The following is a 26,468-nucleotide window of genomic DNA, read 5'->3' as shown; positions in this document are numbered from 1 at the left end:
GGGTGAAGCTGAAATAGCCTCTCAAGGCTATCAGCATAGGTAGGAAAAAAAAAAAAAAGAATTATATTTTCATATCATTTCCACTTCTAGTTTCTAAGAGTAAACAGATAGAGAGAGAGCTGTGTTCGGTGAAGCGTATATTTCTAAGAGAATTCACACAGCTTGTTAGCGCTAACTGTTTGCACTTATTGATTCGAAGATCATAAGTTTATCGAGGGGTAGTCATGACGAGTAACTGTTTACCCCCCAGTTCGTTAACGAGCAAACTATCGTCGGCTGCTTCAATAAATGACTTCATTGATTAAGGACCATAAACCGAAAAGATAATAAAGCTGCAAATATTATTATATTGACATCTTTATTCATGGACGTGAGATATAACGATTATATAGCTGAGGGAATACTTAAACTTGTCAATAACGAAGTCATAACTTGGTAATGCTTATCCCGAGTAGGGAGACTATATTTTAATTAAATTTCAGTTAATGAAGGTGTTTATTACCATTTCCGTTTTTCTGTGAAATTTCAACATCGTATGGTAAGTGGTTAAAATGGTATTTGTAAATGTACTGTTGATGAACGTAGTGGCACCAGATAGTAGGAATATACTGTATGGACATTAGCGATGTGACAGTACACCGAAGAAGAGGGCTTTTCAAAAATAAATTTATCGTAAATAAACTAATGGAATACACGACAGAACATACAGAGAATGAAAGTGTCACCGTAGATCCAAATGTTCCAAACCGTTTGGATATCGGGATTAGCATCATTCTGCATGGAGTTTTAGTGTTTTGATGGCATCATTGACAGTATTGTCACACAATGACAATGTATCCCAAAGTACAATACGAATATGGAAGGAGCATTATTTTTAAGGACCTCATATTTTATTCTATATTTTCTATTAATTTTAAATCTCCTGAATGAAGTTTTACTCAATACTTTAATTTGGAGGTCTGATCAGTCAACTTAATTCCTACATTTCAATTAGTCAGATTATTCAATGATAATATAGACGATTTTCTTTAAATTAAACTCAATGACATGTTTAATACATTTATTAATTTATTAAAGCCAGGAACACAAGTGTTAACGACACATATTATATTATAATAAACATTCAGCTTCAAATAAATTCGACACACAATTCTAGTTGCAATACATTTTAAATAGCATAATTTGTATATAGTATAATAGAAACATTTATATTTTAAATATAAGTAGACATTCATAACGCAAGAATCAGGTTACATTATGACGTAAGAGCAAAGTCCTGTAACACATTTATTTCATAGCAAAGAACCCTTGCAATAAGCCGAAACGATCTCAGACTCGCAGGCTCACTCCCTTTCAAATTTTTTTCAGGTAAAAATATAGCTAATATCAAAGATATTTTTCGTTACAAAATGTCGAATAAAATAATTTAAAAGTCAGTTATGAATTTGCATTAAAAATGTAGTCTTCTTCAAATCTTAAAGCAATACATACCAAAATATATATAATATATAATTTGTAAATTAATTTTCGCATAGCCTATTTTTAATTGACGCCTGGAATGGTCAAGGTTCGCGAAAAAATTCGTCTTTCACTTATTTTTATGATCTTAAGAAGAATGTCTAAAGTTTTGATTAGCCGATGAACTGAGATATTATGCCGATTGCATTACAAAATATAATTGATATTATGTTTAATTTGTCTTAAAACGTAATGTTCTCGTGACTTGTGACGCTGTGAAAATTGATAAAATTTATTATGAATTATTAATTTTGATACTGATATGATAAATTGTACCGATATGGCTACCCTATGAATTGAAAAATAAAATATCTTATTATTTGGACAAACAATGATACATGTATTACAGTTAAAAACATTCTTTAATTTATCAATCGTAATAAACTTTATTTAATAAACTGCTCAATCTAAAAATTATATTAGTTATCATGTACAAAATTCATTGAATTAAAAAAGGTTTAAATATGTTTCAAAATTGTAATTTCGGATGGTTATTTTCAACAATTAAGAATCCATACCTAAATTAATTGAAAGATTTTTATATGTATTGTATTCGATATGTTATTCTATTTTTTGATGTATGCTTCTCGACTTTTGCAAGTCAGCAAGTGAAAAGTGTTTTTTTTTGCTCTCCCCTGACTTTCCGGTATAATTTTGATTCCGTTTTCGAGATTCAGAATAAATAGCATAATTTTTTTGAAATGAATTGAAATTTTATTTCTAGTTTCCCTCGTCGTAGATGATTATAATTTCTACGAGATCATTCCACGTTACCTACGATTTGATTCTTTCCAATTACCTACCGTTATTTAGAAAACATTTATAAATATACGTATAAGGTTTTATTCCAAATTGTTACACGACAATATATTATGTTTGATTGCTAATTTATTAAAGACATCGAAATACATGTTTTCCCTATGATATTAATATACTTATATTTATTTGTATAACTACAAATTGAACATAAAATTTTACATAAAGATATATTTAAAACATTTATAACGATGCTGGGCTTTTCATGAAACATGAAATTGATTCGAAATCAAAGTATTTTGACTTTGGCATCATCTATAATTTATTTTAAGAAAAACTTTCAGAATAAACGTCTTTAGTATTATTTTCCGAGACTGTGTTAGTGAAAAGCCCTATATCATATTTACATTATTCATTAAAACTAGCGACGAAAATCTGTCGACAAAGACAAAGTAAAACGTAAAGTTACATATATTATTTGACGGTTGTTACAAAGCTCGATATCGTGCTTGGTTCACATAAACAATTTGAAACAACAACACTGCTTAGATAGGAACTACTGGGATTTTTTTTGTTAAAGAATGAGCTAATATAAATCGTTTACATGCAAACAGGGTGTGAAGAGATCGTTCTCGTAACTTGAACGAAAAACAATGTGTACATATTAAGTTACGCATGAGTATTTGTCATTTTAGTAGGTTCAGAGGTGAGCGAGTAATGTAACGCGAGAGCAGCTTTCAGAAGCACACCGCTTTCCCTCGAAAAAATAGATTCAATGCCCTAATTGCTTTTTATTTGTGTTACATTACGTACACTACAAAAATCATTGCTTAGTGTGGAGTTGATTAACGACGAATGGAAAGATCTTCCACCGAGCGGGTGATATTGCTCGGTAGACTGACGGTCCAAATGTTGTTGTTCGGAACTTGTATAATGCAAGCTTATCTTGGAAATATAAATAAATGGCAGCAAATATATTTGCTGTCGTTTTATTATATTTGACAGCAAATATCTTGCGTTGTATGATGGCTACCCACCACATTAGAATGATTTCTTTTATACCAGTGATTTTATTTTCATGTGTTATTTTTGAACTGGTTAGAATTATTAGATTTTTAACATGTTAATAATGAAATCTGTTCATGAAATCTGTAACATGTTAACAATGAAATTCGTTCGAGAACGGTTTCAATACGCCCCGTATTCTGAGTTATCAACGTTGAAAGATAACAACGCAGATGTATACAAGATATGCATGTATGCTCGATAAATAATATTACTTGGCACGTTATAGAAGTTCTATTTGAAAGAAAAAAGAAAAGAAATTAATACGTTGTTTATTAAAAATTTGAAAAATTGTTTGTTCACATTTAGAGCTTGATTATGTAAAATCTATTTAAAATAGGACTTTACAAAGTCTAGATTATACTTTAAGAAATAGTGATACAAGTCTTAAAGTACTTGGTCGGGAACTTCTAATAGAGACTAACGGCTAAGGACATAAGCTCCGAGGGTGCGTAGTTTCTATACACATATAAAAATGCATTAAAAGTTTCACATACACATATTATATTTTATACATATTCTCTCGTGGATAGAAGAATTACAAACAGTCTTTGTAGTACTTTAAACGTTAATACTGATGTTCAACTACGTACATCTTATTTGAGAAATAAATACTCCAACATTGACAACGTAACTTGTTATTTCGAAGTAATAATTTAATGGTTTGATTTTCTTTCTAATCTATCGAAATTCAAAGGATGTTGTGCGTGAATACAGACATTGAAGTGTAGCATCTTAAAGGATAAATAAAATTTACTGTTCAGCAAAACGCAATTTTTGTTTTTTAACGAAATCCATGGCGAACTTATCGGTGGTGCGAGATTCCAGTATCTGCAAGATCGGATGATCTGGAAATACATGGTTCATTACAGTACCTACTTTCTTAATTATTTATGAATCATGTAATATTGTCAATTTTTGTTAACGTATTAAACATGTTATTAGAAAACGCAAACATTTTTCATAAGTTTCAGATTTAAATTGGCTCTTTACGTACACGAAAAGATATATTTTTATCTATTAATCTATTTTTTTATTTTATAATAACGTCGCTGTCAAACCAAAATTTGCTACGTGCAAAAACTCTATTTTGAATTAACGAGTAAAAACAATTTTCGTATAAAATTTTATATGAAGGTGAATTTTTAAGAACTATATCAAATGAAAATCAAATGAAATCTATAGATAAATATTAAAGCTAGAGACACATAACAGTTTTTTTTATACGGTAGATAGGGCTGTGAACTATACGAAAAGGTCAAAAAGTAAAAAACTCAAAAAGTGCACATAGCAGATTTTGGTTTGACAACGACGATATGTGTCTATTATATCTCGATTTTCACACATAGGAATAGGTTTTATGGAAACGAAATAATTTTTTAGTATCTCTTATTTTTTACGTTCTTAATTGAGGTTAATAGCCATCACTGTAGTGATCGCTATAAAAGTTAATAGAAATCCATAAACTAACCACGCCTCTCGTTGCTGAGTGTGATCTAAAAAAGCTACATTCACATTTTATGACTGTATTCAAAAACCAGGTAATATCTTTTTCAGCTGATTTTTAAAAGAAAATTAAGGCTTAAGTTCGAAATTCGAGCAACTGAGGAATTGTTTTAAATAATATAAAGATGTTTGTAATTAGGTAGGTAGCAGTAACTATTGTAACTATGCTGAGACCTTAGAACTGATATCTCAAGGTGGGTGGCGCATATACGTCGTAGATGTCTATGTGCTCCAGTAACCACTTAACACCAGGTGGGCTGTAAACTCGTCCACCCATCTAAGCAAAAAAAAAAGTTAATATTGTATCTGTACAAAGAAAAAAGGCGGGAACACTTTAAACTACAAAAACTTAAGATTTTAGAAGAAAAGTAGAAAAAAAAATCGGTTGTCTGTAAAGTCGGTTAACTGACGATAGTTGAACGTGACAACGTCATAAGAAAATACTGATGAAATGGTTTCATTTTTCAATTATCGCAATTATCGTTGCTATAAACAATTGACACCACATTCACTTTTCATTGAACTTGATACTTGACGAAAACATGTAAATGTATTATTGTATAGCAGCTGTCCACGCGGATGTATCGCTCACATCGCCTCAGAGCGAGGTAACGCCGCATGAGTCATGTTTTTTCGTGCGTGCAGCCGGCTCCATCGAATTATAAGACGTTGTCACGTCAAAATTTAAAAATTAGAACCACGATGATAATGAATGACTATTTTCCATTATCTGCGGGTTGTTGTCGTTTTTTTTTTTGTGTCGAAATGCTTTTATTATACTTACTCCTGTCATGGAGCTGCATGAGGGGCAGCTCGACGGGACGCAGGGGGTCGGGGGGCGCGTGAGTGTGCACCCCGGGGACGCGCGACAGCGGAATGAACGCCTCGCCGGCGAAGTCGTCTGCAGTCAACACGTCGCGGTCCCACACGGACAGAGCGAGCGCCGCCTGCGACGACCGACACGACTCCAACGACACCGCGAACTCGAAGCACTCGTCCCACACGGGGTTCAGAGTTTTCTATGAAGTGTGTATACTTATATAATAATATTATAGCATAGCATAGCATAGCATAGTATTAGCATAGCATTTAGTATATAACATTATTAATATCTTTACTGGTGGTAGGACCTCTTGTGAGTCCGCACGGGTAGGTACCACTACCCTGCCTATTTCTGCCGTGAAGCAGTAATGCGTTTCGGTTTGAAGGGTGGGGGGGCAGCCGTTGTAACTATACTGAGACCTTAGAACTTATATTCCAAGGTGGGTGGCGCATTTACGTTGTAGATGCCTATGGGCTCCAGTAATCACTTAACACCAGGTGGACTGTGAGCTCGTCCACTCATCTAAGTTAAAAAAATAAAAAATAATAGGTGTAATCTCGTATGTCCTCCCCCTAATAAGGCGGACCACCCAGATACATGGGCTTCTTCATAATTGTAAGCTAGGATTAAGATGATAATTAAACATGGAATACACGCAAGAAGACGTTTTCCTTTAACACCTCCCAGAGTACAACATTACATCTACACAAATATGACTTTTAGGGCCTGTGCACATTGCGTTTTATCCTACAGAGCGGTTTGTTGTCGTTTGTATCGATACAAACGCGTATTTGAATTTATACAGGTGTGCAAAGATCTACAGGTTTCGTCTGACTTGCATGCGTATCGCGTCTGTATCGCTACAAACGCGCGTCGACGGCGCGTTTAAAAAACATGGTGTGCACAGACCCTTAGAATCTAGAATTATAATAATTCATTTCGAAAAATTGTCTGAACCTTTTTTTTTAGAACGCAAAAGCATTGAACCTAACTCATAAAATTCCTTTCGAGTACCAGTTGATAATGGGGTGCTTTTTAAGTAAAAAAAAATTGTTGTCTCCAGCGTATTATAGCAATCGACCTCCACGAATTCATATATTCCGATTTATATAATAAAATAAAATAGTCATTGATAAATAACAAAATAAAATAGTAAATCAAGATACTATTCGTTAGTTATGTGTGAATAGAAACGAAAAGTTTTAAAATTTTTTTTTATAAATTCTTTTAAGATTGTTAACATAATATTTCAATGTCGACGAATAACACCTTAGTCGTCCGTGACCACGAAAACTGTGAAACGAAGTTCAGTAAAATACTCAAAACTGTACTCTTCACATACCGAATTTATGAAGGCATACATATGTAAGTATATATAAAATATGTAAGTTTGTTTATTTTATCTGTCAAAAAATACATTACCAGCAACACTAATGTTTGTGCTCACTCACCTTCTGAACATTTGTGCTTTGTTCGTGGGCTTTAGGGAAGAGTCGCTTCGGAAGAAGTTCGAGCACTACGAACGGATCACTGAGGCCGTTCGGGTCCAGAGGGATCACGTCACGCGCGGACAACACCTCCACGCAGAGCGAGTCGTGGTTGAAATACACTCTGCGATATAAACGACTTCATTAGAACCACTTCAGAATGAAAATGACAGGATTTTTCAAAGACAAAACCCGATTTGGATTTTTCGGGTGATTGAATGAATGAATGAATCCCTTTAAAACGAAATCCGATTTAATGAATATTCAATTGATTTTTAAAGATATCTATCTATTATAAGATATTATCTGAATAATAAGTAGAAAATTGTACATTGTGTATATGTATATTTTATGGTTATGCAAATTATTGATGCCAGGAACAATTTTAAATATTTCTTAAGGTTTTCTGCGATCTGTGTGTGTGTTTTAATCTCACTGTAAATCGTGAAAACATATCTTTTGTTCATGCCGATCGCTCTGCCGTAAATCTCCCCACGAAGTCTCTAAAGCCATGTAGGGATTCACAAGGAAATTGCGTATTTAGAATATCCCTGGTATTTAATTAATATTAGCAAATTATTTCTACTTTGGGTAGGACAGACGTATTTAAATTTTATTGATTTTGCAGCTTCTGTCTAAATATGGGTAGCCGCTTGGTGAGTTATCCATGGAATCTAAAACGAAAATGTTTTTTCGAACGAAGTTCCTTATGGGACGATGCGGAGGGGTACCCTAACCGGGGGAAAATGTCCGTAACGTAAGATTTTTATTAGTAATGCACACAGTGTACAACTTAACTTTGTAATAACGTACAAATTAGTAATGCACACAGTGTACGACTTAACTTTGTAATCATGTAGAAAAAATAACATATTTTTATTATATATTTTTTATAAATCATTGTGAATAAAATAAAGTTGATAACTTTGTAAACTACTTTTTTTTATTTTTATCAATAAAAAAATCATAATAAAAAATGTATGCCCGAATAATTATTTTCTTGAAGCCTCGAATAGAACTTAAAATTAATATTTTTATAATAAGGAACTTCGTTCCTATCCGGTGTCCCACGACGCCACACATTCTTAGGAATATTTTCACTGATAGTTATACCTGACAAGTATAGATCCATATGGCGAAGGCATTGGTGTCCGAGCCTGCTCAGCCAGTCTGTCGGCGAGCCATAATTCGAGCAACTCCTCAGTTGGTGCCTGATGATACTGCATGCGTTGTTCTACACGACCCCATTCCAAGTTGTGGACGTCCGTCATCGGGAGACCTGAACCAATGTTATTTATTTTAAGAGAAAACGTAAACAAACAGCATAAATAATGAAACATCATCAGCCATTCGTATAGATAGATGTCAGTCAAAATCTAGGCTCGTTACTGGTATGATCAGGGCCCTGACACTGCGAGACTTTAAGACAAGTCTTTTTTGCATGGCAACTAGCGACATCTTGTAACGGATGCCCCTAAACTTATATGTTGTTAAAGTTAAAGCATTTAATTATTATATAGGTAACTAAAAACAGAAAACAGAAAATAAATAAAATCATAAATCATAGAAGTCTTTATTTCTTATAAATAAATTAACTAAATTTTATAATTTTTTTGTTTCTGAAAATTTACAAAATCCTTCATTAACAGTAAAATATAGGATAGGTAATATGTTAATACCATCTACAGGTGCAATGAGAAACTAATCGAAGCGAAGCCATCTAGTGGCCGACGCCCGTAAACATTTTAGTTGAGTGCTTGAGTAGCTTATCTATAACTAATTTATATGTATTATCTATGGGTATGATATCGATTGTCCGGCATGAGGTAGTGTGCGCTGGCGGCTATTTGGAATTTAATTCGAAAACCGAGGGTGGGGATGAGGAGCAGCTCAGCGGTTGTTGGAGTGGGGATTTTTATTAACTAAACATCGGAGTCCCATAATTCTACTGGTCGGGTAGGCAGCGGCTTGGCTCTGCCCCTGGCATTGCTGAAGTTCATGGGCGATGGTAACCACTCACCATTAGGTAGGCCGTATGCTCGTCTGCCTACAAGGGAAATAAAAAAAAGGCGCTGCGGGATTATTTGCAATTGCATTTTTTCTTGGAACGAAAGAAGTTGTCGTTTTCGCGTATTCCGTCTGTCAATGACGGATGGCGGACCGCTACTGGTTTGGTGGTCCATCTAATCGATGGACAAAACTTCCAGAAAAAGAAAAAAACAATTATTTGTAATCTTGTCAATACGACACTTACTTAGGTTTATCTATTCGCTTCAGTAGATCATATTGGTTTATTTCATTTAGAAATATTTACTTGTTATAGATTGAATGTTTTACAATTTAAGTAAGTTAAAGTTAAAGAGCTATCAAAAAATGTAAAAAAGAAATGCTTTCGTTAGCGTTTCAAATTTGACTGTAAATTGACCATTGGTTCGTGTTAATTTTATTTAGTAACTCAAACGAAAAACTAATTAAAGTAACTTTTAATTGGAAAACATTGAGCGTGTACTTTTCCTCGTCAAAGCGTTGAGGATTGAATAAAGTTCTCTAAAATGTTGACAAAAGTAACTATGTATATTCAATCATTTATAATTGAAATAAAGTCAGGCTTTTTTATCGCCTGCATGAGTGAACGAGCGCATATCCCATCCGGTGTGAAGTTACCTGGGTCCATGGACATCACTGAATACTACCACCCCCCTTGGAACATGAGATCGAAGTCGATTCGGTATAACGGCTGTCCGACCCTTGAAACCGAAGCGTATGCCGCTCGCCCCAGAATTTGACAGGATGGTGATAAGTACCCATGCATACTTACAATATACACCACCACGTGTTTCATAGCGGTTTGCGATCATCCGCAGTATCATATCGCACAGCAATTATCGGTCACCTAGTATGATCGACCATAGATAGGGGCTCAGATAACCTTTATAGGTGGTAAATGTCATTAACCTCGTGTTCGTTGTTAGGTTAATGACAATTACCACCTCTAAATATAAAATGAGACAGTGATGTTTCGTCAAAATACTACAATGATCATTCTTAAGCTTGCACACAATAAAATTCAAAACAATAAATAAAATTAAACAAGATCTTAAATAACAAAAAATAAAAGAGACAAATAAGCTTTTCGAGTATTGAAGTATCGAATTTTTTGTAACACAAGCCAGGAATATTCTATCTTGATTTCCTTGTCTACTCATATTAGCAAAATTTTTATTCTTTAATGGATAAATAATAATTTGAGAAACCAAGTAGATACGTAAGTTAAGGATACATGCCTTTTCCTTCAGCGTGGAAGAACTCGGCGAGTAAGTCAAGAGCCTCTCTCAGTCTGTGATGGTACACCCTAGGTCTCTCAGCGCCTCCAGCATCAGCTTGTGTTGACACTTCCTTGAGTACGGCGCTCCAGCAACCAGCAAGAGCTCGGAGGAAGGCACGGGGAAGCAGCCATGTATTCAACGCTGACAGGTGCTGGTCTAGGAACTCCAAAAGTGGAGTTATGGCCTATACGAGGATATAAAATATATAGTTTTATATTTGATAAGATATGTATTTATATAGATACATTTTTAGCAGACACGGCCCACCTGATGGTGAGTGGTTACCGTCGCCCATGGACTTCAGCAATGCCAGGGGCAGAGCCAAGCCGTTGCCTACCGTAAAACATCTCATCATCAAAACATCATCTCAAACAAACAAAAGTACGTACCTGTATGGTAGGTAGCGTGTCAGGTGACCACGCTAGATGGAACACGGCCTTGCGTAGAGGTGGTCGTGCTCTTGCGGCCAGCGGGGCGGCAGCACGAGCGGATCGCGCGTCCAGAGTACCCAGAGCACCGCGCACTAGCTGACGGGAGTTCTCATCGCTGGCACTAATTATATAACATATCTTTCAGTGTAAAATTAAGCTAAAAGGCAGTGATTCTATTGAAAGTACTAGCTGACCCGGCAGACTTCGTAGTGCCTCAATCGATAAATAAAAGACTCAAACTTTTGTATAAAATAAACTTAACAAACAAAAGGAATCCGTCCGACGGGGGGGACATCAAAGGTAAAACAAAATTGTTATTTTCTATTTAATTCAGAGAATTTTCATATTTATTCATCTAAAATTAGCCAAATCGGTCCAGCCGTTCTCCAGTTTTGGCGAGACTAACGAACAGCAATTCACTTTTATATATACATATACATATAGATTATCATACAAAACCATCTCGATTTTCATGTTAACATATCATGATAACGATGCCCATCACGTTGAAAGGATTTGGACTGGTTAAGTGGTAGGTATTTGATAACTTATTAAATGTTTGGTTAATTATTTATCTTGACAGCAAATTAGATTCCGGTCAAGCCAGCACGGGCACAGCAAAATATTATTCAGATCTCCTTAAACTTAACTTAAGGATTTTTAATAAACGAAAAACTGAAAATGATCGCTAGTTATGTCATGTTACGGAGATTGTACATTATTGTACGTAACCGATACATCTATATATATAAAAGAAAGTCGTGTTAGTTATACTATTTATAACTCAAGAACGACTGAATTGATTTGGCTGAAAATCGGTCAGGAGGTAGCTTAGAACCAGGAGAAGGACATAGGATACTTTTTATCACATTCCCGTGGGACTTGACATAAAACGTGGTAACTATAACAAAACGCAACTGACAGCTAAACGTAAGATATTCTATGGTTAATTGTGTTCATTATAGTAGAATTTTGAAGTTGACTGGTTGATGTGTTTGAAACAAACCGTGTGGTGGAAAACAGTTTTTTTTATTTTTTTATTCTTCAATATGGTGATCAAACTTCATTCGGAAGCTTATGGAACAAAGTTCGCCGGGTCCGCTAGTTCGTTTATAAACATCATTAGAGATTGTTTTACAAGGAGTATGTTTTTATTTACTTGCAGGGATTTTGTCAAAAGATGCACTAGTTCATCTATCAAAAATTTTGCTTTTTGCGGCAGTATTTAGTTTATTATTTCTCTTAACATTAAAAACTTTTTCTATAAATTTGAATACCAACGGCTAGTTTTTTGTTGAAGTTTGTATACACTATAACATTTATTAATCCTTGGTATCGCTTGTTATATCAGGGTGGGGTTTTGAAGGAAGATTTTCTAAGTAATCTTAGCTTATGTAAAAAAGCACCACTTTTTGACATTTAAACGAAACTTAACGTTCTTTCTAGTTCTTAGCATTTACTAAAAACTGTTTCTAGTACAAATTTGATATATCAAAGAGATTGGTTGACTACAATTTTATTTAAAGACCGACATGATGATAAATGTTTTAATATTAAAATTCAATTTTTTTACTTTAAGATGTAATTAATGGTTTTTGGACTGAAACATGAGCACAAAAACTGTAAAATAGGTATTTAGAAAATTAATAGGAAATAGAAAAAATATAGTAATAGTAAAAAATTATTAATATTTAAAAGTTACATTTTTTAATTAAAACTGTTAATACAAGTGCAGTTAAGCGACTAATCAAATAAAACCTTCGAACAAAAAAATGCGTTATGTTGTTTTCATGTAGCTTAAAAAGAAATATGATCAATAGGCTAAAAGCTATATTTGGAATAATCACTTAAAGCCAATCTGAAATTCTAAAAAAGGATTGAACGGAAACATGTACATTTCAGATTTATGTGCTCAGAAAATTATTGCAAACAATAATTGGAATATGTTACGTTGTCATAAATGTTGTAGTAACAAAGATCAGATTACAATTTTACAAATATTTTCCCTTCGGAACAGTCAAGTTATTCCGATAGTCATTTCATTATTGTTCAAACAAGCCCGGAAGCACTGCATTGACGCAAGTAATTATCAGTTTTGCGGCTTAAAATCGAAATTACTAACGCTATATTTGTGTATATCCATGATTCGTTGACTGTAAAGGTTTCGGATACTCGTATAATTAAATGATCCCTTCTTACCCCAGAGACCTTTTCCTATTCAAAAGCAATATAACAATCAAATTGATAGAACATAATAAGTATGACCATAAAAAAGACGTAAATAAACAAAACCCTTCTCAATTTGAAAAGCCCAGATCTGCCAAATTTAACTCATCGTTAACAGAGAGTTAAATGGTTTGTGTACAATGTCCCTATAAAGTGACGGATTAATGTAAATAATAAAATGAAGTTACGACATGTTTACATCGCAACATGTTGTTCGGAAAATACCCTTTAATCTTTGAACAGCTACAGATATATATGTGTGGATTTTATACATCAAAGGACTTGCTACAATTAGTTTTGCTGAAAGCGAACCAGTGAAAGCTTCGGTTTCGATGCAAATTATTTACAAAGTCCAGCTTTCATACTTGAATGCAATATTCAGGAATAATTTGCTCAGTGAAACTTGTAATGAAAGTTTATTTGATTCCTCATTATTCCTTTCTCGCATTCCTTATTCGCAAAAAGGATTTTATGATTCAATTAAATTTCCCATCAACGCGGTATAAAGAGATCTATTTTGAGAAATATCAGCAGTCTGCAGATTTTAGAATGTGTGCTCGTTATTTCGCTATTAGTTAAACTCGAATGATTCTGACATGCAGCTAGACGGGATCCGCGAGAATGACGCACCTTTCAGTACTTGTAAATTTTGACGCTTCGTGTATTTCATGGAAATTTCTCTCGCTTGTTAGGTTGCATATTTCGCACTACGATGAGCATCAGCGAACTGTGTTTTGATGTATAAAGATAGAATGTTATCGTCTTCATTGCAAAGTCTTCGTTTCAATAGAGGATAGAACTAATTCTAGGTTTATATCGTCAATTCGTAGTTTTTTTTAAATTAAAGACATTTTATCCTGAGTAGCATTTTAACAATTATAATACACGTTCTTTAAATATACTCTACGTAAGTAGAAACGAGCGACTGGATCATAAGAAAAGAATGTTAGTATATAGGTCGTAAATAAATGAACCTTTTTTTTTAACGCTGGGGAATCCATTTACGGATACCCGGTCGAGAGGGGTAATAAACCGGGTTATGTCGGACTCCGGCGCCTCCAGAGAAGAAGAGGGAGAAGAAGAAGACCAAAGTCCTCCTCTTCTTCCAATTAGAATAACTATTTAGGGGTTGTGAGCACAGTTGCTTAGGCACCACTGCCTTGCCCATTTTTAACACGAATTTTCATACGTACCTTAAGAGAACTATGAACCTATTACAGCTAAAATGTCTGAAAGATGCGTATTATGGAAGATGCCATACACATTATGGTCTCGATTGACTTTGAACGCTTAATATCAGAATTGTGCATTCGTTTGACTAGTAAAAAGTATTTTTTATGTTTTATTGCTTAGATGGGTGGAAGAACTCACAACCCATCTGGTGTTAAGTGGTTACTAGAGTCTATAGACATCTACAACGCAAATGCCGCCACCTATTTTGAAAAGGAATTCAAAGTTTTCAGAAGAAAACATTCTTAAAAATATCTGTTAATGATATACAATGGGACATTACATCATTGTATCGATTTAATAGGTGTGATTGTGTGGGCTCGATTATGTACAATACGATGCGAGTCAGGAATAATCTCATACTTACATGTGTTCATCGTCGTACTCAGAGAGCGAGCGTCGGACGTACTCCAGATTATTCACGATCGTGCATATTTCCTCGGTTGTTTTGTTTTGACCTATGTAGATTACATAAATACAATATAAACATTTCATATTGATTGTATACCCGGAATAGTAGGTTAGTATAGTTTTATAGAATTCTATAGGAACTTTTTTTAGTACATAGCATAAATGTAAACTAGCGATTTATAAAAGCAGTTACGGTTTTTCTTACAAATAATTCGATATATACTTTGTTTTATTTGTAATTTCGATTTCAATCTTATTACTAAATATAGGTAGCTTCATTTAGAGCTACAGCTGCCTTATTGTCTTTTTCAAGAATTTTCGGTTAGGAGTCAGCAACAGAAATTATTCTATACGAGTTAAATTAATATACATTATTCAGAACAAATTATCTCAAGTTCTGTTTCGAAATGAAGGGACACAATATTAGGGTGAAATTGTAAGGTGTATTTAAGCACACGTGTAGGGATCAGTATTCTATCCAGCCTATTTCTGCTGTGAATCAGTCATGCGTTCCGTTTCTAAGGACGGTCTCATGAGTCCAAGCGGGTGTGGGAGTATTTAGGATGATCTCTTCAGTAAATATTTATACCAAGAAGGTCGTAAGCAAGTTCCATCTACAACACTAAAAATACTTGTATACACATGATGAATCCCCATGCGTTGGACTGATCAGGTCAAAGACCTTACTAAAACCTCACTTAACGAGTGCGTGCGACAAGCTTTAGTTCGTAAACTAAGGAGAACATCTGGCAAGGCTTTAATAAACAAGAATTCCACATGACCACGACTGCTCTGCTAAGACTAACCGACTATGATGATGACGATACTCATACTGGTGGTAGGCCCTCTTGTGAGTCCGCGCGGTTAGGTACCACCACCCTGCCTATTTCTCCCGTCAAGCAGTAATGCGTTTCGGTTTGAAGGGTGGGGCAGCCGTTGTAACTATACTTGAGACCTTAGAACTTATGTCTCAAGGTGGGTGGCGCATTTACGTCGTAGATGTCTATGGGATCCAGTTACCACTTAACACCAGATGGGCTGTGAGCTCGTCCAACCATCTAAGCAATTAAAAATATATATATATATATATTGGTCTATACCGACCGTGGTTCTCGTAATATCCCTGATCGGCGAGTTGTCCGTGGACTAAGTCGGTGTAGTGGAGTGCAGTAGCACAGGCTGCCTCGAGGAGCCTCAGCGAGCCCCCAGTAGTACCTTCCTCGGCTCCCCCAATAGCTCGCCAGACCAATCTCATGTGATAAAGACTGTATATAAAAATTGCATGGATATTTAAAACACTGAAACAATTCTATTTTATTAGTAATCTATACATATAAATAAAATTAGAGTGTCTATTTGTAGTTTTGAAATAACCGCTTTTTACTACATGCATATGAATAAATATAGGTATATACGGTACATACACCAAAATAACATTTTTTACAATTTTTGTCTGTCTGTCTGTCTGTTTGTTCCGGCTAATCTCTGGAACCGCTGGACCGATTTTGATGAGACTTTCAATGAGGGATGAGATGAATAGGTAGCTGATGATTTAAGGAGTAACTTAGGCTACTTTTTAGACTAGCTTCGCCCCGCGACGTCACCCGCATTTACTGTCGTACCGCGCGTCGTACAACATGGCGGGTTTCGCGGAGTTTCGCCTATCAATCAATAACATTTAATGTTTCCGAAGCGAAGCGAGGGCGGGTCGCTAGTACGTAATAAATGCCAAAAAAAAGTGAACATTTTTTTGTACTACACCACTTAACAAATAAATGTTTTCCGTGCTAACATAATTGTACTCAAATTAATAAATTTATTTCATAGCATGATTACGAAGAACTTATTTAAAAGTGTATAAAATGTATTAGTTATTTACAACAAGCATCTCACACATTTTCCAGACCTCGTTATCAAGCGAGCTAAATAGCACTCGTTATGGCAAACTTTATTAAATGAACCAAGAGACAATGGCTCATGTATCAGGCATATAATCAAACAAGCTGGGTGGTAAAATATTATTGCATCGTCATTAGAAGTATTCTAAACTTTCGAGTTGTACGAGTATGATGCTGTTTTAGATTTGGCTGAAATTCAGTTCCTTAGCCTTCATAAAATTCGATTATAGATCGATTTAATAAAATAGAGCTAGAAGCCGCACATTTATCAGTAAATCTGTCAATATGGCGAAATGATTTTAGTTTTATGGCAACACTTTAAAACGGCTTTTGTACAGTGTGAATTTATATGTGTTTATTTATTTAATACGCATACCTTTCTTTTCACTCTGTCGTAGTTTAGTAAAATAGTTTACATGCCTGAGCTATTATAACACGCTCCGAGGTCGCCCAGCCAATTCTTTAAGGCTCGGCGTCATGCCGCGACCTTTTACCCATGAAAACTTTTTTACAAGTAGCATGTCGAATAATACATTTAAGTTAAAGTAATCCTCTACGGAAACCTGCTACTGCATACAATTGCAGTGTAAAATGTTAACAATCTCATAAGTATTTTTTATAAGTAAAATTTATACAAGTAGGTTACAACAAGAGCAAAGTCCGAAAGAAAGCAATTTACAAACGGCTTCCATTTGCGATGTCGACAGCGGGAGTCGGACTTCTACATTTGGAATATCAGATCGTTTATCGATAAGTTAGGTTCACTGGATCCGATCATTGCAATCTGTTCCCCCTTAAGTCGGGTCCTTTAGTCAGACTAATATGGGCAATTTAGAAGCTATTGTTATAGCTTATTAGTTATTGTTACTGGTGTGAAGAAAACGACTTGAAGATATCCTATACCAGCATTTTCAAACCAATTTCAAATGAATGTGTTTTAAGGCAAAACACATAGGCATACAATAATGTAGTCTGGCTTTAGATATCTAGGGATCGAAGCTTTGGTAGGGTTACGTAAGAACTGATTCGTTTTTGCGTAACTGGAGAATTCCTTTGTCCAACAGTCCGACCTTTTACTGGTATTTTTGCTCAATATGGGTATAAAACCCTGCGCTTTCATTAATTTGTATCGAAAGCTTTCTACGTATGAAATTCCATATTCTGGATTGGTCAAAGTTTTTTTCGTCATATTTTTTTAATCATTTTATTACTAAGAATTTTTGTTACGTAGTTAGAGGATACCATAGATATCAGAACGTAAAAGATGGTGCACACATTCAGGCATGAGGTCGATGTCTCAATTGAATTGTATAATGGTTATCTCTCTTTTCAAACCGGAACGCATCACTCCGTGATAAATCCAATGGTTATATCCGCATTACCAAAATTTACTAAATTAGCGGGTTTTGATGTTTATAATAACTATATAATATAATGTTATATTCATCGTAGAAGTGGCTCGTAAAAACACACAGGAACTATTCCCTAAAAAATTGGTACCTGTCTACGGGATTTCAACAGGCGAATAATCGGATCGTTTTATTCTAGTGCACAGGGCGCATTATGCACTGCAAAAGTGTGGCATTTGGTACGGAACTTAATGTGTAGGGAATTTAAATCGTTGAATCACAATAACTGTCCTAATTCCGATCACCGTTCCACTATTACATAAAGTAAGACAGGTTAAACCATTAACTACCAACAACATATGTGTTTACTTTCGTTCGAAAAGCTGAAACATTAACATAAGTGAGATTACATTCGTGGAAACGACAACAAACCTTTTAATGGACAGCAGCACGAGTTAAATGTTTCTATAAAAACATTAATAGGTTGCTTTTAAAGGTTTATGCGTACGGGAGAGTTAAAACCTAGTCTTCGTAATGTGGCTCCGTTGAAGTAAAGAAAAGCTATTAAATTTAAGTGAAAGCGTAAATTATTTTTGCACCATATACAGACGTAGATAATGTATTTTTTTCCGTTTTTTTTTCTGCATAATGAATGCAGTTATTAACATGTTTTTCCATGGTGATTCACGCAGAACAGACACTCCAAATTTACTTCTGAAATACATTCCGCTCTGATACAATCAGAATCTTCTGCCTGAAATTGTCCGAGTTTTTTTTTTTATTGCTTAGATGGATGGACGAGCTCACAGCCCACCTGATGTTAAGTAGTTACTGGAGCCCATAGACATCTACAACGTAAATGCGCCACCCACCTCGAGATATAAGTTCTAAGGTCTCAGTATAGTTTCAACGGCTACCCCACCCTTCGAACCGAAACGCATTACTGCTTCACGAAATAGGCGGTGTGGTGGTACCTTCCCGTGCGGACTCACAAGAGGCCCTACCACCAGTGATTACGCAAATTATAATTTTGCGGGTTTGATTTTTATTACACGATGTTATTCCTTCACCGTGGAAGTCAATCGTGAACATTTGTTAAGTACGTATTTCATTAGAAAAATTGGTACCCGCCTGCGGTATTCGAACACCGACCGGTGCATCGCTTCATACGAATGCACCGGACGTCTTATCCTTTAGGCCACGACGACTTTAATTGGAATTCTTAGTTTCTATCTTTCCCAAACAGTAAGAAGCTGTACCTCAAAGTCTGTGATACGTAGATCTTCAGTAAAGTATGTTATCGAAGTCGTCGTGGCCTAAAGAATTAAAACGTCCGGTGCATTCGTATCTAATGATGCAACGGTGTTCGAATCCCGCAGGCGGGTACTTATTTTTCTAATGAAATACGCACTTAACAAATGATCACGATTGATTTCCACGGTGAAGGAATAACATTGTGTAATAAAAACCAAACCCGAAAAATTTTAATTTGCGTAATTACTGGTGGTAGGACCTCTTGTGAGTACGCACGGTAGGTACCAGTACCCTGCCTATTTCAGTCGTGAAGCAGTAATACGTTTTGGTTTCAAGGGCGGGCCAGCCGTTGGAACTATACCGACACCTTAGAACTCTTATCTCAAGGTGGGTGGCGGCTTATATGTTATAGGTGCCTATGGGCCCCGGTACAGGCGGACTCTGAGCTTGTCAACCCATCTAGTCAATAAAAAAAATGTTGCTACTTAGTCATGGAACTATCACTAAACTATTTTTAAAGATAAGATACCTTAATTTCCTCTATGCGTTCGATCGTATGTTCTAAAATGAATGCTCTGATAAATTGTGAGATGTGAACGAGTTGATTCTATTTTAATTCTAAATAAGCCTATATTTTCTTTATTCGAAGACTACAAAACAATGAATTCAGCGAATACCACTAAGTTTAGCGTTACAAATTGTATTTTTGTAGAAAGCTTTTTACTTAGTAGGGTCAATCGTAATTAAGAAAATCGTTAAAAATTGAAATTGAAATATTAACTCACCAAGCTGCGGTGTCCACTGATGAAGTACTATGTTTCACGAGATGTTCCCCTTCAACCGGACGGTCTAAAATTACAAAAAACATTTACAACATGCTCCCCATAGCAAAATTTGTTGGCGAAATTAATATACTCCAGGGTCATTTTGTACCCGGATTCTTTGAAAAGGGACAAAATGGAGAGGAAACCCTTTCAGGCATTTTTATGTACGGTCCCTTGTATTGCAAAAGTCATTGATATACAGTGTCTGTATTGTGTAATATCTCACGCGGCTACGTTAGCATTATATAGTATGATGTCATTACAACGTTATTACCTAATTCTCGTCGCTGCAACGTTTGCAGACTGCTGAACACGAACGATTTTGAATGTATGAGTTTCCGAGACATTTTACGTTTAAAAATCATGTAGATAACATTTTACGAACGATCTTTTATTTGTCTCGGCCCAATAAAGGTTTCGTGTTACGGCGCAGTTAGATTTTGATGCTTATCTAAATGGTAAGCCGCCCTAACTCGGGGTGTGAACCTTCGCCTTTTGCCCTCTTAACTATGCGGCGTACAAATCGAATATAACTTCTGCACCCATAGGATTACGTTACAAAATCATTCAACGTAACTGTGTGGACATCCGGAGATTTGGAACTAGGTAACGAGGCCGCGTATTATTCGAATACGCTTTACTTTCGGAAATCGTAAAAGTCCAATTTTAAGCTTGTCAAATTTATTTTCCGTTCCCTGAAATGCGCTTGTTGATATTCACGGTTTGATTGGATGTTAATTGCATAGTACGACCGGGTGTCGAATGATTCAACGCGGAAACAGAAGGGTGGGAATTAAAAGCATTTAATCAGAAACTCGATACAGCCATTAATGTTCCGGCTCACCTATTTAGAATGGTTCGTTGTGTAGGAGGTTTCTTACCCAGATCGACGGCGGCTCGCACGCGCTGTAGCGCCATTGTTTTGGTGACGGCCAGCCAACGATCGATGAGTGGCTCGAACCATCTGCGACCACAACAACAAATACAGAGTGTATTATAACCGTTCTTTAAAACGAAAGTAGTTGAACATTTCAGAATGTTCAGGTCACAGCACTAAAAAGATACATTTGAATGTTTTATTTAGCACATTAGTAATACATACAATAAAAACTAGATGACGCACGGTATCCACGGCTGCAAAGGAACGAAGTGGACGTCTCATAAGTGACTTTGCGTTATGTTGCGGTCCTACAAAATATTAACTTAACAAGACGACAACTTTTCTGTCAACATTGGCGTAGGGTAGTCCAAAAAACCTTCATGTTTCCAGAACACTTCTTTTACACCCTGTATAACGCAATACGTTACATTGTCACTCAACTGTATTCATTGAATCAAACCAATTGGCCTTTTTTCGCCATTGGATTCGACAGTTTCTTACAATATTTTCCATGGAATATGAAAAGTTAATTTGTTTTTTTTAAGCTATTGCATAGCTTTTATCGCGGGCCTTGAACGCGGCGATCGAATCATGAAATTCCGTAACGAAAAAAACCTTACACCCCTCACTCCGCCTACCATGTAGCTCGCGTTCAACACATTCACACGTTGCGCTTGTGTAGTGTTTGTGAATAAGCGCGTGGCGTGACGTCACACTGCATGCGCATCATGAAAAGTCTGCCCATCTCTCTCTCGCGCAGTCTATCTTATGAGTGTGAAGGGGACAGTTAAGGTTTTGCTTTTATTAATGTTTAATATAGCGTGGTCTTGTTTTATTATTTTTTTAATATTAAATTATCATTGTCTAATTATAATTGCATAAGTTGATAAAAAATGCCATGCAATAGCTTTACCGCGGCAGTTCCCGAGTGCCACATGTTTTTTTGATTCAGTTTGTAACAGCAAACTTGGAAAATCAATGTACGTATGCAAATTAAAATGCAGATTCGAGTTTCAATCGAAATACGGATATAATGCTTAAAATAAATGGTTCTAGATACTTTGAATATTTCCCTTCACATTGTGACATAGGAGGGAGTGTGACGTGCGTGCGTGCGTATAATTCATTAAAGCGGACTAATTGTATCGCAGTCTTCCATAATGTATACACGGGTATTGTGCGTTAAAATCTCAGTAACTAATTATACCTGATTTTCGTGGAATTTTTAATGACCATTAAAATGGCAACAACTTTTATATGAGGTGCCTAAAAAGTTATTTAAACTTCAAGTAATTGGTATTGTGTTCGCTCAATCACGGAAATATGTATTGTTAAGAGCGAAATTCGCAATGGAGCGTTGATTAATCTTTTGTAAATATGAATGATTGATTGATATATTCTAGATTCGATTACTTGTTTGTTCCTGTAATTAAAATTAAACGTATTGATGGTGGGTGGTGTTTGAGTCCGGACCATTGTCCAGCTAATTGCTGAAGTGAAATTGAATACTTTCATGATTCTGATTAAGCCTTCCCTTCCTGATCCATTATCTAATTATACTACAAAAACGTAAATATTCCCTTTAAAATTTTTACACCTCTATAATAGCTGATATAAAGTAATTTGCTACTAATTTTGTTTTCATTCTCGCGGACAGGCAAAAAAAACCTTTTGACTTTTCTCGAGTCACTGTAGGTACGCACTTCGAATACGTACGTACGTTCGCATTAGCGATTTTTTTAAACTTACCGTCATTCAATTTCCGTGGATGCCAGTACAAGTGTATACGGAATAGTAGATTTCAATGTATTGCAATTCAATGGAATTATTTGGGTTCACCTAGTTAATAAACAGTAGGTTTTAATACGACGCTTTTTTGATTTCAATATAATTTAAAATTATAGTTTGTAAATGCTCTAATTTAAAACGATGAGTGTTAAAAGTACGTAAGTACAGTTAATCCTCTTATAACACGGTATTTTACAACACGGCTCCACTCTGACACGAAAAACGACAACCCTCTAAAACCCTCTTATAAAATGGTACTTCTACGTCACGATAACGAGATTTTTGTTTAAAATTATTTAGAAAATTACATTATGCACTATGAACACAAAATATATGGGAATAACCGAAATTTTACTGCTTATTTTTTATGTATAATAGGAAAAAATATACATACAGGCATATCTCAGATGTTTCATTCAGAATAATGACTCTCCCTTTTGTATTGGCTTCTAGTCGCATATAACACGGTTTTGCACAACACTGGACTTTGTAGGATCGTATCTACCGTGTTATAGGAGAGTTAACTGTACTATTAATGCTGTTGGTATGTTTGTTAGATAGAATAATCAGGCTGATTAAATACAAAGCAAAATTGCGATTTGTGTAATTCTAAATCCAATTAGAATTAAAAAGTTGTTAATGCGTAAACTTCAAGACAGGAAATTTTTTGATAATTAAATTTATAATAACTAAATTCAATAGCGCTGCGTATTAGGCGATTGCTGTCCAAACAAAAGCCTTTCAGTCCTTTCAAATTAATTATGAAATTCGATTAAAGTGTGATTAATGTTATCGGCCTTTTAGCTGGGCATTGACAGTGCTATTGAATTGATTAATTCAATCTACACGATTTTCTTTCTGAAAATGTTCCTCTGCTCAACCTCTCAACATTACTATAAAATGTGTTTTTTCTACAAATGAGATTTGAATGGTTCTTAACGACAGGATGAGATAGGATGTCCTTGATATTACCGATATCCTTAAACAAGTGCAATCTAATTATTACGTTCAAGTATTGTTCGTCCTAAATTATGAACTATTGAATTATATTTGACATTTAGCGTGAAAAAACAGAATCAACAAAAATAGTCATTTAAAATAATGAATATAATATAGTATAATAAAATAATAAAAATAAAAAGATAATGACTTAGAGTTAGAATATTCTTTGTTCACAGACCAATTTCGTTACGATACCTATATTCTTTGCACTAAAACCCTTGAATTTAAACATAGGTGCATAAGGACGTAAATAATATTACATAAACGATTTAAATAGCTAGAGGGTGCTAGAAGGTATTTTGGCAAAAGTACGTCATTAACTCCAGTCGGAGTCCATATGATTTGTAAAAGTTTATTTGCCTTTGAGGTTTTGGTAGTGTTTTATATGTTTTGTATGTTTATTTTCGGTATGTATTAGAATCTTCTAGAGGCAGTTTTAATGTGATTTAATATCCTTATTTTTTGTCTCCACCTTATCCCACTAAGTGTGGTTAGCAGAGCGAATTTTCTTTTCGATTCTCCTCTATCAACCGTCATCTCAACACTCACTCCTCTTTCTCTCACATGGTAATTCACACTTTTTTTTTTATTGCTTAGATGGGTGGACGAGCTCACAGTTACTGGAGCCCATAGACATCCATAACATAAATGCACCACCCACCTTGAGATATAAGTTTTAAGGTCTCAAGTATAGTTACAACGGCTGCCCCACCCTTCAAACCGAAATGCATTACTGCTTCACGGCAGAAATAGACAGGGTGGTGGTACCTACCCGCGCGGACTCACAAGAGCTCCTACCACCAGTAATTACATACTCCATCCATGTCTTCTTCGGTCTATCTTTTCCCCTCCGCCTTGGGCTACCATTTCTTTACACTTCCTAGTCACATGCATCTCCTCTCTACTCATCACGTGTCCATACTATGTAAAAATAAACTCACAAATACGCATGTAACAGGTGCGGTGGTGGATCGTGTGGCGAGTGCGGCGCAGGGGCGGCTGCGGCGCACAGCTCTCGTACCGCTGACAACACCTCGAATGGCAGCGTCTTCGCTGATACTATACACACTAAATAAAGTATATATTGTTAATAGTCTGTAGCACAGATTGCAACTTATATCTCAAGGTGGGTGGCGCATTTACGTTGTAGATGTCTATGGGCTCCAATAACCACTTAACACCAGGTGGGCTGTGAGCTCGTCCACCCATCTAAGCAATAAAAAAAATAAAAGTTTCAGTAGACTAGCGCCGGTGGTAGATTCTGCGAAGCACGGCTCTTGCTAGGGTTCGTTTTAGCAACGTCGTCAAGTTTGACCCCCGTGAGCTCACCTACTAGTTAACGTTACGCTGAAATAGCCTCTCAAGGCTCTTAGGTAGGAAAAAAAAAAGACTAGCGCCCTGTCTGTTTTTATCACGAAGCCCTCACGTGCTGTAAAATGGAGACCTCGTACTGTATGATTAGAGTGAGTTTTTTAACGTTCTCGATAGCGTAAAAGTTAACACAAATCTCTTTGCAGTTAGAACAGCGCCCCTAGCGGCAAACGCAGGCAAACGTTCCAATTGCATACAAAGGGGACGGCCCATTTCAGGCCCAAAGCGGACAATAGATTAGAGAAAAAATACTTAGTGCATTAATTTTGTCATAAATAAATATGCATTTACTTTCTTCCAAATAAGCGCCACTACAGTTTACAATAAGTAGTTTAAAAAAAGTAACTGTATTGAAAAAAACAAGAATTTTATTTTTGCGGGAAAAATATTGCCAACATCAAAACCTTTTACGTATTAAGTAAACATTTTAAGTATATAAAAAAACATATAAATAAATCATTTTAAATATTATCATCAATCAATCGATATTAATCGATTTTAAGCACATAAAATAACATCAAAGACATACCCATTGGACTTTAACTTGTTACTATACTTGAGACCTTAGAACTTATATCTCAAGGTGGGTGGCGCATTTACGTTGTAGATGTTTGTGGGCTCCAGTAACCACTTAACACCAGGGTGGCTGTGAGATCGTCCACCCATCTAAGCAATAAAAAAAAAACTTAACTTGTATTGTTATTTAAATATGTACAACTAAAACAAAAACATAAAAAATAAAATATAATGTGTACTCGTAAAAAAAAGATTAAGAAATAAATCCAATATCGGTTATTTAAAAAAATGATCGATATATGAATTTCATGTAATTATTTTTCTTTATACTGACAACACTGATTTTAATCTGACTGACTGACACTTCGCTTGCTGCTTGTGCTTCAAAATGGATGTGTTTTGATTTTTCTTTGATTTATTTTGCTTTTATCAATAACGTTTCATACTACGGCTGAAAACCATTGTGTGAATTGTGGTTTTAACCTGACCGAGACTTAAAACCGTGTATATGCTCTCCTGTGCTATTTTTAGATGATTTACTAATTGTGTATGAAGATGAAGAAAATATAGAATAATATAGATATTTAAAGAAGTATGTGTGTTTTTTATACCCTAATAACTACAATTAGATAAAAATACATTAGGAACATCTTAAACATTAAAAAAAGAAAATTCTTGAGGTATTTATATAGAAAATTAACCTCAAAACGAGTTATTTATTTTTATTATATTTTTTATAATAGTGGCGTCAATTTCAATATATTTTTTAGATATCTAATACATTTAAGAATTTGAATCAGTCCATTT

At 35.2% G+C, this 26,468-nt stretch overlaps 1 protein-coding gene across 1 annotated transcript in view; it reads right to left on the bottom strand.

The window, feature by feature from the left end:
• Positions 1-1,046: 1,046 nt before the first annotated feature.
• Positions 1,047-26,468, bottom strand: part of unc-13-4A (BAI1 associated protein 3) — a 94,873-nt gene continuing 69,451 nt past the window's right edge. Inside the window, exons 15-25 of the mRNA XM_089731504.1 lie at positions 24,716-24,842; positions 20,986-21,068; positions 20,066-20,129; positions 15,884-16,044; positions 14,736-14,826; positions 10,871-11,033; positions 10,440-10,665; positions 8,269-8,434; positions 7,120-7,279; positions 5,630-5,864; positions 1,047-4,187 (exon numbers count right to left, since the gene is read on the bottom strand). Of these exons, the coding sequence (XP_089587630.1) occupies positions 4,093-4,187; positions 5,630-5,864; positions 7,120-7,279; positions 8,269-8,434; positions 10,440-10,665; positions 10,871-11,033; positions 14,736-14,826; positions 15,884-16,044; positions 20,066-20,129; positions 20,986-21,068; positions 24,716-24,842 (1,571 nt within the window). The 3' untranslated portion in view covers positions 1,047-4,092. The remainder of the gene's footprint in view (positions 4,188-5,629; positions 5,865-7,119; positions 7,280-8,268; positions 8,435-10,439; positions 10,666-10,870; positions 11,034-14,735; positions 14,827-15,883; positions 16,045-20,065; positions 20,130-20,985; positions 21,069-24,715; positions 24,843-26,468) is intronic.

Source organism: Bombyx mandarina, chromosome 11 (assembly GCF_030267445.1).
Source record: "Bombyx mandarina strain Sakado chromosome 11, ASM3026744v2".
Taxonomy (NCBI): Eukaryota; Metazoa; Arthropoda; class Insecta; order Lepidoptera; family Bombycidae; genus Bombyx; species Bombyx mandarina.
This window is presented reverse-complemented; position numbering and strand designations above follow the sequence as displayed.